At 38.7% G+C, this 18,726-nt stretch overlaps 1 protein-coding gene across 1 annotated transcript; it reads right to left on the bottom strand.

The window, feature by feature from the left end:
- Positions 1-6,819: 6,819 nt before the first annotated feature.
- On the bottom strand, positions 6,820-17,503 carry aif1l (allograft inflammatory factor 1-like). The gene is made up of 6 exons (XM_015039392.1): positions 17,360-17,503; positions 17,128-17,189; positions 14,045-14,111; positions 10,419-10,460; positions 9,353-9,515; positions 6,820-7,310 (listed from the first exon to the last, which is right to left on the bottom strand). Exons 1-6 carry the CDS (start codon positions 17,382-17,384, stop codon positions 7,223-7,225), a joined length of 447 nt encoding a protein of 148 aa, XP_014894878.1. The 5' UTR covers positions 17,385-17,503; the 3' UTR covers positions 6,820-7,222.
- Between the last annotated feature and the right edge of the window lie 1,223 nt (positions 17,504-18,726).

Raw genomic sequence — 18,726 nt, 5'->3', positions numbered from 1 at the left:
TTTTACAAGCTCAAACAGGAAGCTTAACTCAACTCTGACTCCAGTCTGTCGGTGATGAAAAAAAAAAAAATAAAGTAGAGCCTAAAACGACAATAGGTACCACTAGTAAATAACTTTAGAAAGCATGAAGTTAGAACCTGAACACAGAAACCTCCTGCTAACAAGTGGGGTGTCTCCACAGAGAAATGAATCTAAATCACCTTGGCATTCGGTTTAGAAGCACATTCTTTACTCTATGAGAACAAAATAACCGCACAGCCATTTTTTTATTCTTATCCTTATAACTCCAGCACATAAATCATGTCCTTTCTAAGGATTTTACATGTTTTATATTCTTCTAAATTCAGTGTTGCACAATATAGTAAGTTGGGAAATCTGTATTGGTTAAATCTCATTCCCAAAGAAAGAAATTTCACCATATTATAGATCTGACTGTGGATTTCTCCTTTTGAATACTCTGCCATAACAGATAAGTAAGGTGGAAAAATACATTTAATTGTTATTTTCTCTTTTACATTGTCGCAATGATTGCTTGGAGATTAAACTGAAACTGACAGAAATTGTTTTGATTGCACAGCGCAAATAACAGGTCCTACATTTTGGTAGCAACGTGATTCGGTGGAGGGTTAAAGGCTGTAGCATAAAGTAAAAATTACAAGTGCTGCATTCAAATTTACCCGGCTTTAGAGACACAAGTCATGTATGCTTTGTAAATGCAGGCTTATTCTCTTCAAAAGCTCATGACAAAACCCCAGTTGCACACAGCATTTTTGTTCCTGGAATTATGTTGCCGCCAGTGCAGAGCTTGTTGAAAAGCAGGAGCATGTGGGCATGAGTCCACCTGCACATATACTTTGGATGTCAGCCTTGTGACTCGAAGAGCAGCAAAGAGACATTCTGTTGAAAGTTATTTTCTCCTTTGAAGCCTCCTTCAAACTGTCTTGAACGTCGAGAATTTTTTTTTTTTTTTCAAGAAAAGTGAGCTACCGCTTCACAGAAACATCCTAACATCCTGATCCAATTTCCAGGATGACGGAGCACCTTGTCCCCAGGCAAAAGTGCTACTTAAGTAGCTCAGCCATTATTAGACTGAGATTGTGAGCGTTTTGCCAGGAAATTTTCCACATCACAGCTGCTTTTAAAAAAAAAACTGTGGTCACTTCAAATACAAGGCGAGAAATAATGACTTCCAAGACTTAATCTAGCAAGAAAATTGAGCTCTAGAAAAGAGAATAAGTTCCAAAGAGGCAGATCGAACACTGTAAATAGTTTACAATTAAATAGTGGCCCATTGAGAAAACTCCACGTAGTGTACTGTATAAAATGACAGCATTTATGTTCTCGGACAGCTTACGGATTTCCAGGATGACGGATATGCCACTCTAAACACGCCCGATCTCGTCTGAACTCGGAAGCAAAGCAGAGTCGGGTCCGGTTAGTACTTGGATGGGAGAAAACCTGGGAATAACAGGTGCTGTAAGCATTTTTTCCAGCAGAGGGCGCTGACGCATTATATTCCCCTTTCACCAAATTAGGATTTAGACCTTCACGATCAATGGGCACAGCTGCTACTTTCAAGTGGATTGCCTTGAATTTCTTCATTTGCCTTTCTTGTGTGGCCGCTCACAAAATTTTGGAGTAGGTTAGTCACAATTTTTAACCAGCCTCATCTCTGACTTTGCCTGTACTTATAGTGTTCTCCAAATACACTTGAGAACACTTGTGTTTGTTGGATACACCGCAAGAAAATATGTTCTGCACAGCATATATGCGAGAACCAGAAGCACAATGATGATTTTGTCAATTGCCATCACATTAAAGTTTTTAATGCAATTTACTCTAAGTTCTATATATTGGAAGTACATATTCTCTCATTATATTAGAAATAAGTCAAAGTATCAAATCAATTCAATCATATAGTCAAATTTGATTCCCTTTCAAATAGATTTTAGGCATAAGACAATGGAATCAAATTTAGTCCATAACGTCAACCATCTAAGAGAAATCTAGGTAATTGCATCAAATCTTTGTGCATTAAAAGTTTTAATGTACAAAGTGTATTTTTACAGGGTGAAAAATGTAAGTTACAGGCAGGAATAGCTCAGCTAGGCTGAACTTTTGCTGTACAGCTAAACAGAGAAATGCAAGGCGAGGGATAACCCTAACCCATCCAATAAGAGATCAAAGTTGTAATCACATCTATTTAGGTTGTGAATTTGTGAGCCTCCTCAACTTTCTATCGTTAATTATAACTATCAACTATAACTTAGAGCGATGTAAGGGCCTAGAACTGCTGCTTATTTCAGTGCAAACATTGCAATTTAAAATTCTTTCACACCACTGTCAATTTTTCTGACCTTACTGTGTGAGTTTCTGGACATATTTAGATGTTTAAAGATGAAAGCCATTTTGTTCTTTTTATTAAAATGTGGTGTATCAATCCAATAAGCTAGTTAGATCCGCCGCCATCAAGAGATCCCGTTGTTCCAATTCAGACCCAGCTCATCTCTTTGGCCATTTCACGTTTTCTATGACCTCTGGTTGCACCTGGTTTCTTTCTGTTAGCAATTTGCAATACATTTTCCTCATTGTGTATATTGTTACCACTAATGCTTGTCCTCAATGCTTTCTTTGTGGTTTCATTGCCAGAATTTATCATATGCAACACATTTATTTAAAGTGGCCGTCTTTGAACCAACTATGATCACTGCTAAAGTTGAACAGAAAAAAAAACAAAAAACAAAATTACATAAGAGTGCACCGTTGCTCTTTTCATTCTAAGTGGGATGTAAGAGGTGCAGCAGTGATTTGCTACCAGATTGACTAAACATCGCAGAAGAAGTCCTGTGATAAAGGAAGTAGCTTGGTTCTTTAGAGCCACGAAGGCAGTCGGCCAAGTTTTAAATTGAAATTGAAGGTGAACCGGGAGCCAGTGCAGGCAGACGGCACTGGAATTATGAGCTCTTTTCTGTAATGCTCAGCATCCTCGCAGTCACACTTTAAACCACCTGCAGGTGAGTTACTGGAGAATGGGCGAGGCCTTAAGTGCGTAATAATTTAAAACGTAATAAACCGGAATGCAACAAAAGCGTGAATTATGAGAGAAATCATCAACTTCTGGAGGTCACGACCTGACAACAAACCGCTAAACAGCCGAGCATTAGGGGGGTTCAGAGCCTTGTGAATGTATTCATACCTCTTGTCACATTTCTTGTATAGGGACGGCGCTATCAGCGTGCTGCTCTGTGCTCGTCTTAATGCAGACCACAAAAGTTGAATCATGGCCCCGTCTGACCAGAACACTTTCTGGTCCACATCTTTATGTCCCTCAAAACTTCAAACTTCTAATAGCTCTTTGTTCAAAATGTATATTTTAGTGGCACGCTTGGATAAGGGGCAGACATGTCAGGTATTCCTTTGTCTCCATGATGCTATTTATTTACTAATCTACTCTAAGAAACCTCTGAGGCACTCACAGAACATACTGGGATTAAATTACTCTGGCATTAACTGGCTGATTCCTAAAGGCAACTGGTTGGACTGGACATGTTTAGGATTTTCAGAGTAAAAGGACTCAAAATCCAGGTGCACACCACATTTCAGATATTGTTTATAAAAAGAAATACTGGGAGAGTCAGTTGTAAAGTTATCTGTTGATTTACAACATTTTCTGGACTGGCCCTTCGAGAGTCTCAAGATAAAGATTAGCGTCTGCCAAATTCAAAGACGATGAGCGGTCAAAATATCAATAGAAACATGAACAAAGGTAGGTAGTAAACATAAAATGATTTAATGCCAGGACACTTTTTTGCATTTGTTATGCAGAAGGATAAATGCAACTTTCAATACGCCATTTTAAAAAGTAAAAAGAAACAAGTTAATTAAAAACACAACTGCTTCATTATCTTTGGACAGTTATCCGCCTCCTTTATGAGTCATTTTCAGTGTCCGTCTGCTAGGGGTATGAATAATTTTGAGTTAATAGTAACAGTCCAGCAAAAGTTTGTGTTGGTCAGTGATGCAAAATTCCGATAACAATGCATTGATAGAGATGATAAAGCTGAAAGTTTGAATGCTTTTGCAAAGCAGTTTTTCTGTTATCACGCGTCATCCACACAAAATCGATGCTTTTGCTTGGAGAGTCCAGCAGATGGCAGTGTCCATGCATGGCTTTTAAAAACAGGCAAAGGTGTCACAGACCTTCCTTGAGCATAATGTTTGTACACATAAATAATTTAAAGATATCAATCTGGTTTTAATTGTTTAAAAGGGCTGATATTATGCATAGATGGTGATATTTTGGAAATAGCTGATGATTAATCAACTGATGATCAAAAAAACTCAATAAATCTTGTTTAAAAAGTCGAAAACAAAGAGCAAAATACTAAGATTATGAAAAAAAAGAAGAGCTTAACAATAGAAATTAACTAATAACGTTCAAAACATTTAAAATACTAATTATATAAAACTTATTGGATAAATTTGAGTCCAACATTCACCTTAAGGCAATTGCTATTTACAGGACTGCTTTTTTTCCCCAGCCCTTTCTCACAGTGTCTTGGTATTTTCTCATCCACAGTGGCTCTATAAGCCTCTGACAGTTTATTACATGCAACAGTGGTTATCATTTTAATTACAGAGGTGCTTAATATAATCCTGGTAGGCCCGGCTGTTAGCAGGCTTGTTAGAGTCCTGCTTATTATCCTCCATGCTGTTCCACACCCCAGCAACTGTTCTCCCAAATGAGAGGCAGCGTAAACGGCCCTTACATACCATCCAGAATATAAAAAAGACTGAAACCAATTTAAGGGACTATTTGCAGCTGGTGATGTTCACACAAAGACATTTATTGCTTAATCACTCACACACATTGAAGGAAAATTGCGTAAAAGAAAAAAATAAATTTAAAGCATACCAGTGAATCAGGCTAGAGGGACATTTTGTTGTATGGTAAAATAAAAATATGCAATACGCAGTTTGACATTTTGCTGAAATCACTTTAGTTTTACACTTACTGTTACAAAACTGCCAAAAATGCATAAAGTCTCACGAAATAAATAAAGGTAGCTATCAAAGTTTACAAATGTGAAAATTAAAGAGGTACTGCACAACTGTTTGTGTTGCATTTGCTAAAAAAGTGGGGTTGTGGTCAGTTTCAGAAGAAGTCAGAATCTGGAGTACAAAATAGATACAAAGTTCGTTAGAAGCAATGAAACCACCAAAACCCACTGGGCAATTTTAGCAACATCCATATTGTATCTGCAACCCTTCAGCATGTGAAAGTTGTTCATTTTATTGTAAATTGCCGAAGAAAGCGCCCTTTGAATAAAGCGACAGTCATTAATATTACCTTCCTTCTTCACACAGCAGCATCTATTGTCAATTTATACTTGAAAACAAATAAAATGCATTTTAGAAGTCAAAATTTGGACTTGGAAAGTCCTATCCAACCACAAGATGAGATTCAAAATGGCTGTTACCATTGTGAATGTTGCAAGAGTCAACATGTGGTCCACATGGTTACGCTGCAAAACATGTTATCGGCTTGTGTTGCTAACTGTGAGGAGCCTAGCCACTGGGGTCCGCACTTAGCGAGTCCCACTGGCTTTTCCACTTTAACTACAACATCCTGACCCGTGTGACAAATTGCAGGTAGCAGAATAAGGCAAAATCAACTGACAAGTAGTGGAAAATCTGTATGAACCCATCTACAATCAGAAAAACTTCAAGAACACTGAGATAAACGAGAGTAGGAGATGTTAGCAGCACCACCAATCTTGTTTGTGTGGAGAAAAATGACAAAAAAACCCACAACATAAATGAGTTTGAAAATAGGAGTTAACTCCAGCTAGCTAAAATGGCTAAAAACTACTCACATCCTGCTCCACACATCCCTAAGTTGAAAAAAATAATAAGCAATGCAAGAACTTAACAAGCCAGTGTATGAAGAAACTTTAATTCCTTTGGTGTCTGCAAACAATGCACATCTTAACATTAAAATAATGTGACACTCCTAAAAGACTAAAAACAAATCGTGTGTAAACCCTGTTATGAGTGAAGGTACCAAATTCACAATAGTTTTGCAGGATATTGATAAGATAATGGGCGGATAGATACAGAGGCACAAATTACAGAAAATGTTTTACAAAAAGTAACAAATTGAAAGGTTGATAAAATAGAAGGGAGACAGACAAATCACACACTTACAGTGAAATAGAAAACAAGGGTTAATAAGCAAAGGACAAAAATTAACACCGTAAATATAATTTGCTCGTGAATACAAAGCAATCACTTATCATTAATACTATGATACCTAATAAACATAAATTCAAAATTTCCTGGAATTACAAAGCTAAAAGTGTTTCTACATGAAAGCATGTGTGCTCTTCCTCCTTTCTGGAATGGCTAAAGCCTTACAGTATCTGTAGGTTGAGGCACTTGGAAAGAACGTGATTGTACTTTATGTAGCAATTTTTTTATTTTTATTTTTTTTTTGTGTGTGCATTTGTTCTGCTTTGTGTGAAACGGCGTCCAAAAAGAGCAGCGGCTTAAACCTCATGATCTGAAACTGGATAAAACTGGCTGGTCTTCAAGCCACACGCCGAAACCAAAACTCTTCCAGTTAAGATTAATCTCTTTCTGCTCATCTCACCAACAACTGCGAGGGAATTTTCAAAAGGACCGTCGTAGCACCTTGGGTCTGATGATCAGGGCCGCTTGTTGTCTGGCGCTGCATGGAGCGAACCTCCATGCAGCGCCGCTGAGGACGGTGGAGAAAACGCATTGTAAAAACTGCTTCCAGAAGTGACCCAATCTTTCATTGTTAAATATGGTTTTCTCAAATTAAGCAAAAGATAAAAAAAAAAAAAAATATTAACAATAAAGATGGAGATGCAACTTTTATAGAATTATGAGTGTTCCCTTAAGAATACAACCACAAAACGTTTAGTAAAAAAAATTAAACTTATCAGTTGGATTACATACACAACTGTCACTGCTACATTTGATTTAAAGGGAAAACAAAACATGAATATTCACAGTCAAACATCTTTTAGTGAGTTTTAGGCTCGGTCTTCCAAATGACAGAAACCTTGCACACACCACTTGTTCACAAAACATCATCCTTGATCCCTGGTTTCACAATAATACAATTATTCCATGATGTTCCACACAGCCACAAAAAAGTCCCTCTGCTCTGCAGTCTGGAGACTGACATCAAAGTTCAAGGCAGGCTAGTGATGTCCCGTTTAGGAGGGGGTCCGTCTGGCTTGCAGGGGCTGCTGCTGGCTTTATCTTCAAAAAGCAAAACTCTGATGGGGACAAAGAAAGATAAAAAAAAAATGGATGAAACAGAAAGTAGAAAATACAAAAAGTTTTTCATTGTATCTCTGAGATGCATTGGAGATTATGAGACTTGTGTCAAAGGTGTTCAAGTCCTCTATTTACAGACATTTTTGTACTTTTCCAAGTCTGGAAAACAAATACATTTCAATTTTTTTCCCAGACTGTATCTTAACATTGACGATGATAAAAAATAAATAAATAAGAAAATTTGCTGAAATAAGCATATTTTGTCCGTTTACATCACGTGCTACATAATTGAAGATTACATTTTCCCAAAAATTTCTTAAAAGTCAAACAACTTGGAACCAAAAATGAGGCATGGCCACTGCTCAACAAATAAAATACAACAAATCAAAAGTTCTAATTTTCTTGCTGCAAAAAAATAAAATAAATTAATAAATAAAAAACTTTTCAAATACAAAAATCAGTCAATGTAAATAAATGCAATTTTAAAATGGATTTATGGAAATCTACAGTTACGGCTCACGTGGTGACAAGTGAAAGTAATAAAGGGAAACCTAGAACAACAAAGAGGATAGCACAACACAACAGAGAAAAGGACCTGACATGAGCTATTTAGAGTGAATGCTTGCCTTTAATTTCCTCTTCTGGAAAACTCGGCAAAGCCCCACTAATCCCAGAAGGATCACTGATCCAAACGAGCAAAGCGACACTACTTTCACTTGTCTGCTTTCTTTCTCCTGTCAACACTTACTGACAGCATCTCTGCTCTCCAGGACAGCAGGATGCTAAAACAGATGCACAGATGTGTTAACAGTGTACAAACAACCCAAAACTTAAAAAAAAAAAAAAAAAAAACAAATTCAACATAATCACCTGCTGTTATCAAACTGTAGTAACTCATTGTCCTTTGCCCTAATGTTAACTAAGCACTATTGTTGAGTCTGCCCATAATTGTTTTCCTCTAACGGGAACTAAATCATCTGCTGTTCTCGCAAATGCTTTGAAGAAAACCCCCAAAAACATTCTGCTATAAATTTGTACCCTCAGCTTCGCCCTCAAACTTCCTCCCTTAAAAGATTAAAACAACATGACAAAAGAAAGGCTTTGTAAACAATCACTCTTATCAGCAACTCCAGTGGACTGCAGGCTGTTTAAAGAGCACGCATTAAAAATGAGCGCACACAAAAAGTGGTACAGCATTTTTCTGGCAAATTGACCCTGTTAAAGCTCAGGTTTGACCTGGTATTAATTTAGGTCAGGCTGCTATTTTTAAGGCAAAATGTATTTACTAGTTTACCATTTTTCCCTCTTACAAACAGCACAAATAAACTGGATTTCTGGAAAGCAGAGCTTATCTTGCTAGGATACACAGGAGTGGAAAATAGAAGCAGGAAGAAATGAGACTTTTATAAATAGCATGCTGTGGGATTCGGCGGGATTATGGGATACACTCCCAAATAAAAAAAAAAGAAAGAAAGAAAAACCAAACAGTTGAAGGCAAAGTAGGAAAAGTTTTGCATTCTGATAGATGTTTTTGGGATTATGAGATTAGTCTGGGTTCTGGGGTCCAGTCAGCTTACTGACATGCAGCAGCCATTCTGGCTCTGGTTTGGCATGGCTGACCCAGCGCACAGCTTTAAAAGGCTTAAACCAGCTATATCAACCCATTTAAAAACACAGCAAAAAAGGATCCAATGAGTTTCAGATTTTTTTTTTTTTTCCCTCAGCTTTTACGCGACTTTCAGCAGTTAATCAGCCTAGACTCAGTTACATATGCCTCTAATCGCAGCTAAAGCTAAGGGTGTTGACTGTGGATAGGCTTTCCAAATGGGTTTTGTTGCTATGGTGACTGATAGCAAGTAGGTAGTGACATCACTGCTCATCATGACTGATCCCCCCGGCCCCCTGCAGATGGATGAAGCAGGTAAATGTCAACACTGACCTTGTCCTCAAACACAGCGCACACTGTTCATCAGTAGGTTAATCACAGCTTGCAGAGAAGCACAAGTAGTTATTTTCACAACTAATTCACACGATCACTCACAGTTTAAGCACAGCGGATCGCTTGCCCAGCATCATCTTGACAAAGTCCCTGTAGTTGATGGTGTTGCTGCTGCCGCCGGTCACTTCGACAATCATCTTCTTCAGCTCCAAGTGGGTCTTGGGCACTCCCAGCTTCTCCATCATCCGCTTCAGCCCCATCAAATCTGAGAAGGTGGTGCAGGAAATAATTACATTAGCTGAAGGTCTTTTGCCATCAGTGGATGTTATGTTAATGAAATGTGAAACAAACTGGCTCAAACTGATAAAACCAGTGTTTTATACAACTGAAGGAAAAAGAAATTGTGCTTTTTTTTGTTTTTGTTTGTTTTTTTTAGGGTAGTGCTGGACAATAAATTGTCCCAATAATTATTGTGATAAATTATAATATTGTTGTGCTTGGACTATTTTCGAGTACCACATTGATATTGGCAAAATAATGCTCTAAAAAGTATCAGGACTGTAACAGATTCATACATTAGGAACAATTAAAAAGTTAAGTAAAGCTTCACCATTGACATTAAGTAGTACTAATGAGTGTAATTAATTAGTCTAATCCTACACCAAGAATGAAAAAGTATTTAGAATAAACTTTCTGATGAAAAATGAGTTGAGATGTTTAAAAAATAAAAGAGCCAATGGTGTAAAACTACATGGAAAGCAACACAATTCTTCAAGTCTTTCTAGAAGAAGCAGCTGGCTGCTGAGACATGCCATCCCAGATCAGCAGCTGCAAACGACAGTCACCTCTCCGAAATCTGGGTTTACCACAGCAGTAGACGTGAACAGGAAAAACAAAACTCAAGTTAGAACTACGATGTCAGTGTCCGCAGACAAGCTGGAAGCGCTCAACACCTGTTCACCTCACATCTGCTATGGGCCGAGTGAAGGAGTCTCACTTTACATCGAGGACACAACCGTGACACATGAGCCTGTCTGAGGCCAAACAGTACACACACAAACATGTAGTATTAATTACTGTTCCTTTCTGTCAACACTGCACTTTGGTCAGCCAAGCTGACAATTGTTATGCGAGGGCGGCAGGTGTTTTACAGCTGGTTATTACTCACCAATCTCTCCTTCATCATTCAGGTCAAACTCAGCATATTTATCTGCAAAACAAACACACATGGAGGGATTTTTACTTACAGTGGGAGTTCAATCTCACCTCACACTCCACATCCTGTAGTACAAACAACAATAACTCAGCTGGCATTTGACTTCTCAGCAAAATTCTTGACACACACTGTGCACGGGCCACACGACTCTGCTGACGGTGAACATCTCGAAGTGAGAGCCGTGAGCAGATGACAACAACAGGAGTTTGGGGAGCTTAAGTACTAAAAAAATAGTTTAAAAAGTGCTTAAACTTCAAAAGCAATCGGGATGGGGAATATGTGTGGGCAAAAATTCGATACCAATTATCCTAACGTTTGTATTTTTGGAGTTTGGAAGAATGCTGGAGTAACGTGGGGGAACACATGCAAGCTCCGGGAGAACATGGAAGCTCCCTGCAGAAACACCCTGATTGGTATTTAATCCAGCATTGTCATGCAGCCCTGCAACAGAGCTAGAAGATAATACAACTTTTTAAAAAACTAATGCTAAATTCCATTAGCTTTGAAAGAATCGATGTTTGCAAATTAAATTAATGTAAAAATTGTCCAACGGGGAAACATCTTTACTGCTGTGACGATATCTATTATGATTAACCAACATAGTTTTCTTTCATCACACCACCACTGTTTGTGAGCTTTAGCGTCTCAGCCGATGAAAATATTGATCCACCGTAGAAATGGAGTGAAAGTCCATTCAACAGACCAGATATATTATTGTTTAAGAATTTGAACGTACAGCACTAAATGTTGTATTCAAAGAGTCATTTGCGATTCTGATGACGCACACACTGATATTGTGATGACGTTTCAGTATATTGTGCAGCTCTACTTAGAAACTTAGAAGTTGTTGGTCATAGTTTCTTTAGTTAAAGGCATTTGGAGTTAAATAGTATATTTTTAACTACGTTTGCATCGCCTTAAAACATCATATTTAACACTCCAGGAAGGAGGCAGTTCTGTGTTTCTTCCTTCTTTCCACTTCCCTAGAAGACCCCTTTGGTCAGATTACTCTTGCTATTTCTGTCCCACAATAGACGCTCTGTGTGTGTGTTGGAAGAGAGAGAGAGCGGTGGGGGTGCTGTGTTAACTGTGTGAATCGTTGGGGAAGAGGGACAGGACAATGCCAACCCTGTTCATAAACCCTCAGGAGGGGGCCTCCACGCACACACACATGACGTTTTGAGAGGACCACTTGTAGTGCAGCCTGTTGATCATCTGCAGCCTCAGAAAGGGGCTCAACTCAACACAACTCAAGCCTTCAGTTGTTGCTCCTTTCTGGGTTCCTAAAGCAACTATTGGAACAAAATGACTAATGTGATGCAATGACTTTACTTTTCGCTCATTTGAACGTTTTGTGTCACTGAGGTGCACTTTGATTAGTGAGTTTACTCCTGGCCACGTTTATAACCAACTGTTATCTGAAGAAGCTTTCCATTTTATAGAGGCTTGCTGATAAAATAGCTGAAGCGGACGACAACACAGGAGATCATTTGTGCCATTTTGGCCTGCTGACAAAGAATGTTTCCCATGCCTTCATAAGACTGGCGGACAATGGCCGAGGAACCAGATGGAGCTGCAATAATGGCATCTTTTCATCTAAAACATAGTTTGAATTCCAATCACTATCTTTATTTTTTGGGATATTTGAGACTGGTAAACAGACAATTATATGTCCACTGAATGTAGTATATTTCTTATGAACAGTGATTATAGAGTAAGCAGAAGTTTTCTCAAAAATCTACACATAAATCTTGGGCGAACAGATTAGGAAAGTTCATTAGTAGAGGTTTAAAACCTTAAGTCCACATTTGGGATGTACATAGGTTATGGGATCACGGTACAAGTACATGGTACAAGTTCAAACCTGGGACTTATTTTTCTTCCTATAAAAATAATAAGCTGAAAAATGTATTTGATTTGTGGTTTGCTGATGACTAGTCAAGTGTGTGTCTTTCACCCAATGGCCACCGGAGATAGGCACCAGTTCACCCTTTAAGACTTTTACCAGATAACTAGGTATAGATAATGAATGGATCTTCCTATTCTAGTTAACTTGGGATCAAGTTAATTTAACCTAATAACCTCAACCAAATTGAAAACACACAAAACTAGAAAACACCAGCACCTCGTTCTTGCCAGGTCTCATTGAGAGTGAAATTTTAAAGGCAATGAGACATTTACCCATGTGTAGAAATTAGGGATATAAAATAAAGGTCACTGTTTGCCTTGGAGCAATAGGAATGTGGGTTTGAATCTTTTTTTTAAATAAAGTTAGGATGTTTTCCCCATATAACATGTAAGCATGGGTTTCTTGCAGGTACTCCAGGATCACCTCCATGGTCCAAAAAAACCTTGTTAGGTTAACCAACTTCTGTAAATTGCCATCCGAGTGTGCGTGCACAATATTTATTTGTGCTGCCCTGGTGACCCATGTAAAGCCCAGTGACTGCTGGAGATAGGTACCAGGCTTAAAAATAAGCAGGTGGGTATTCAAGCTTCTGTACATCATTAATGTTAGTAATTTTTGCATTGCTTTGGTGTGGAGAGGCCCGCATCTACGAGTTCTCACAGGACTAAACAAAACCCCGTAAAAACATCTGTGCAGTGTCATGTTACTGCATGTACTGACAAATGAGCTTAGTGTGAACACAGTTACCGTTACAACCCTCCTGATTAGAATATACATACACAAACATTATGATTTAATACCAAAAGGACACTTTTGGCATTAAAAAGAAGTTTGTCGTGTCAAAAACCTGGTAAAATATTTTACGACAAAAAATAAAAAATAAAAGTGAACAATTATGCATGCAAATGATCAGGAGAAACTCAGTGCAGATTTAATGTGTAAGCTTCAAAGTGGTAAAGATGTGAACTGATGGAAATTTACTGGTTGCCAATAGCTGTCAGGGTGTTGACCTTTGGGTCACTGGGACAGTATGGAAAAGAGGAGGAAGGGGAAAAAAACAAAAAGAGCAACCTCCCAGGACCTGGGTGCTGTTTATATGTCACTGCTCCATTTCCTCCAGCAGGCCTGCACTCTAAGTAGGACACTGCGGCATGTTTCCCCATTTCCAGAACTTATTAAGTTAAATAGCCAGATGTCACTCTCTCATGAAAATTACAACCAGAACTTGCATTGAGCAAAGAGGGAGGAAAAAAAAAAAAAAAAAGCACCAGATGCATAAATGTGTAGCGGAGGAGTGGGATGGTGCTTGCGAATCATGCAACTTTGTTTCTGTAATTAGCTAGCAGCAATGTTTTCTCTGTTCCCAGGAGCTCAGAGTTTGCTCAGCAAGGTTCTGAATATTGAAACAACAAGCGGAGGAACGCCCCGGCACATTCCTCTCAGCCCACTGAGAACTTCGCCCGGCAAATCTTTTTGGAAATCACAGCAGTCCGTCTTTCCCACAGAGAGAAGCAAAAATGCTCATGACCAAAGGGGCCGACGCAGACCGCGCAGCGACTAAACAACTGCTGAAGGCACGACAGCAGCAAGAAGAAAAGCACACTTCCTCAAAGGGACAATCAGGCTAGTAGATACTGGGACAGCTGCCGTGAGGAGTGGATTTACTCACTTTTTAAACTTTCCAGTTTCTCTGCCAGGCCTTCTTCATCCCTGTATTTCTGGTCTTCCAGGTATTCCTGAGAAAGATGAAGAGGTGATAAAACTCGAGGAAAATTGGGGATGGGCGACACACATAAAAAGTTTTTGCATGTTACGATGAAACTGAAACACCTCAATACCGTTATGACAGCTTTCTTTAAGTTACCAGGTTCTCACAAATTGCATTGATCTAATTGTATCTTATCTCACGGTGCTCTTTTTCCTGGCTTGTCACCACTTCATTACTGGGGCACCTCATGAGGGAGTAGGAGTGCCTGAAGGGAGCCATTCTAATAAAATGATAATGGTGCAATATGCTGTGTGGGAGTCATCCACCACCGCGAACACAGAGCAGGGAAGACAGAGCGAGTCTGTTTTTCTGCATTGACCTCCGCGCGACTTTGAAGCTTGCAATCAAAGAGGATAACCATCGCAACTGGATGGTTATCAGTGCAGACTGACTCAGCTGACTGCAGCCCTCCCACAGGAAAGTCCTCTCGCAGACAGGAGCATGAAAACGCATCTCGACAAGTGCAGTGCCTGTACATCATATCGTGAAATCTCTTTTGCGGCTGACAATGCCTCACATGAGTCAAAACAAAAAATATTGTACTTCTTCTTTCTCAAGATCCTTATTGAGAGCTCTCTCTGGATTTCCCCTCGTCAAGGTTTTCTACAAATTCTGCACTTCTAGAGTTTTCCTGCAGCTTTTGCAGCATCCTGGAGGACAGAATGCGTGCTGTCCGTTTCACAGGTTTTTTTTTTTTAGCATCAGAAGCAACTTTTATCAGAATCCATCCAATCTGGACTGCGTTTCTCTAAATGCACACAAACCCATTCAACACATTAGAATATTACTGATTATTAAGTGAATTTATTTTAGTAACTATCGACAAGTCAAACACATTATATAGATTAATTAGACTGGGTGATATTTTTACACCTTTATTTCTCAATCACAGTGATTTTTTTTTGCTAACAGCTGATGAAAAGAACATTAAAATCAGAATAATCCATCAGGAAAAAAAAAATCTTCAAAACGAAAATGCGGGCTTAATAAAAAGTGTGATTAATATTTACTTAAAGGTTATTTTAAAAGGTATTTTTAATCTAACAAACAAGACTTGTCAGGGTGCACATTCTAATTCAATGAATATTTTAACCTCATACTCTACAAGTTTCTTAAAAGTGTGTGTTTTTGCTGTCAGTCTCTCTTCTAAGTTGAGAATGTTATTCTGGAGTGTACATAGTGTGCAACAATTTGAGCCTGTGTGTACTTTAATTTCAGTATAAATACAGCAGCTCATAAACGTGTGGATCATGAAGACTGTTACACAACCCGGACAGTTCAGGGAGACGTTTATAACAAGGCGAGGTTATAAAACAACAATAAAAAAAGTTAATTATCTAGAGAAGCAGTCAAGAGTACAATGGTAATTGGAGGAGCAGCAGAGATACGTAGCTCAGGTGGGAGAATATGTCAAAATGACTAAGTTATGCATTCACAAATGGGGGTTTTATTGGAAGTGCCAGTCATGAAAGAACAATATTTTTTGCAGTTTTGCACAGGCCAAGTAGGGGACAAGAAAGTCATGTGGAAGAACGAACTCTGGTCGAATGGGTCACAAATGCATCAGAATTTTTCACTCTTTTTGGACAACGTGCCTAATAACGGAAAACCAAGTGCTCGTAATCTTAAACACACCAGCACCGTTCTGAAACATGATGGAAGCAGCTTCATACTGCATACATACTTCAGATATGATGGACAAGCTGGTCAGAGTTGACAGGAAGGTAGATGGAGCTAAAAACAAGGCGACACTGGAAGGAAACCAGTTTGGCGACGGCAGATTTCAGACTAGGTTGGAGGCCTGCCTTCCAGCAGAACATACAGCAAAACCTGCCAAGGGGTGGTTGAGATCAGAGCATGTTATTGTGTCTGGATAAAACCTAGACCGACCAAAATCAAGTTGATAATCTGTATTGATGTTGACAGACACTCTTTATGAAATCTGCAGGAGATTGAGGCAGTTTTCCAAGGAAGAACAGAAAACATTTCAGAGTTGGGTGTGCAAATCTAGAGGGATACCCAACAAAGTGTTGCAGCTGTAAATATAGCAAAAGCTATCATTTAGAGGATTTGAGGACATAGCTTGTACATAAATTTAAAAAAAAAAGCACGCATCCTTTTCTTCTTTGTGTTGGTCTACAACATAAAACATAGATTTTTTTTTTTCTGGTTGAAACAAAGAGTATGAATACTTTTAGATGGCACTGTAAATATCCTAATACATTTGTCCTTCTGCACCGTAAAATGAAACAGATACAGAGCAAAAGTCAATGATTCGCACACGGTTTTGCGGTATTATCAGATCCCGAAGAACCATTGGGCACGCTGGGGTCATCTCACCTCCCATTTCTCTAATTACCAAACAAAGAGCGCGTTATCTTTAGATAACGGGAACAAGGAGTGCCATGCAGTAAAGTGTAACAAGCTGCAGCGACTGTTTTCCACGCGGCTGCTGCAGCGGTGAGCTGATAACAGGCGGCAGGCAAGGGTGTATAAAGGAGGGACGCACAGATTATGGGAAAATCTGGTTAATCTGAGGGGCCACTGCAGATATCTGACGAGAACAGGCCTCGGCGCGAAACAAAGAGCCCATTCGGACACCTGTTCCACCATAATGGGAAGGAGGGAGAAGGCAGAGCAGCTACAACAGATCGATGCGATCGGGTCAGAGGGAAACAGTTCCCAAAGGCATTCATGTGCGAAGGTATGCGGTCATTCAACAAGTGCCAAGACACTACAAGGTGGCAATAAATCAATAAAAAATTTATTACTGTTAGTGCAGCGGCCAGATACACTCAAATATGAACTATGTTTCAGGAATTCATCTATCATAGGGGCGGAGAAGAGGCTCCTCTGCCGGGAATCCTCAGCAAGCCGCCGGGGCTGCTGCACGTTCAAAAACAAGGCCAATGCCAAGTCAAGTGTACACGACCTCATTAACTCAGATGCTGTTAGAGAGGCTCGCAGAAAGACTACACTCCTACCTTATTTATTTCCTCCAGTTTCTGTCTCTGCTGCTCCTTCAACAGACCGAAAGCTTTCCCACCTAAAAACAAACAGAAGGTTAAGGTTATTCTAACGATAGATGCAATAATGCCGCCTCTAGCTAGTCTTGCCAGTCGGCCTGCGACGCTCTATTGTAAAGACTCAAAGCTTTAGCTAATGGTAGACAACAATATATATATAAAATTATTCCGAGTCGCTTTTCTTCTTTACCTTGCATGTTTTTATTTGAAGGCATCCTGGAATTTATTGCTGAGGTTCAGAGAGAGAGAAAACACTAAAATATCCGGGCCAGCAGGCTGCCGCAACTGTACGCAGGGGTATTATTCCTATTTAAAGATTGGGCTCAATGGGCCACTCGGCACCGGCGTCAAGTGTGACGCAATCATAAACACGACATCCGGCCGGGCTTTTCAAAATAAAGTAGTAATAATTAATAATAAACTAATAGTTAACTAATAATTCTAATTACACTTAAGAAACATTCATTCTTATCATTTATTAATAAACAGGTTGCATAAGCAGGTTGTTTTTATTTTTTAGAAAACAACATAGAAATAGCATAACAGTTTATAATTAAATTATTGGTTAATAATCCTTTTTTTTCATAATATAGCAACCTTTTCTTCCTACTCTATGAACATACCACCCACTTCTTGTTTAGATGTGATTGCCATTATGGAATACCAGTATAAGACGAGCAGCACCATTCTCAAAGTAAAACCCTAGGTGAACTAAGGGGGAAAAAAAACATAACTCCCCTTTCACATAAACATATAACAGAAAGTACACTTGGCCACCACTCTCTATACACAAAAATGAAGTGTAAATAACATCAATTCACATTCTACAAGATACAATTACCTAAACCTAAATTGGAGAGGCCAGAAAAATGATTATGTCATAGAATAATGCATATATTTGAAATATGAACTATAAAACCCTACTACTATCAGATATTGATTAATAGTAGTTGTAAGAGCTCTGTTTAGGCCTTTAGTCAGACTCAAACTATATATGTTATCATTAAAGAAACTCCAAGGTTTTCTTCTATCTTTGTGAGCCACCCACAACACTATGTTAAATAAATAACCAGAAATGTTTTTTTTTTTTTTAAAAATCCGATATTGACCTTATAAAGTCCGCACACGTTTTCTCCTGTCAAAATAAGCTGAAGTCAACCTTTATTTTGAAAGTAACAACATCTAATTTCCGGTTTTATTGTACAGAAACCTGTCCTCAGGCTGGAACTGATGCTGAAGTAGTAAATCAGGGCATCTTACGCTTATCACGCTGGCGCTCGCCATCATGTGGAGCATGATAAAACTGCATAAATTAAGGGCGTCACCTATTCATGACAAAGATAAATGAAAAAGAAGGCAGACTTTAAGATTGAAATTAAGTGAACAGGACAAGTATTAAACCTGCTTTCTTTATATTTAAATAAAATAAAAAATCTCTAGATCAAACCCCTCCGTTATACTTTTAACCGTTTAGTACAGTGAAATATTTTGTAAATAAAAACATAATTTCTGTTGCATTGGAGATTTAATATACTGTCGTGAAACCTGGCTGGAACT

This window comes from Poecilia latipinna, unplaced genomic scaffold (genome assembly GCF_001443285.1).
Source record: "Poecilia latipinna isolate Pla-1442-1.1 unplaced genomic scaffold, P_latipinna-1.0 Scaffold470, whole genome shotgun sequence".
Lineage (NCBI taxonomy): Eukaryota > Metazoa > Chordata > Actinopteri > Cyprinodontiformes > Poeciliidae > Poecilia > Poecilia latipinna.
Note: the sequence above shows the minus strand (reverse complement) of the source record. Positions and strands in the feature narration are given on the sequence as shown.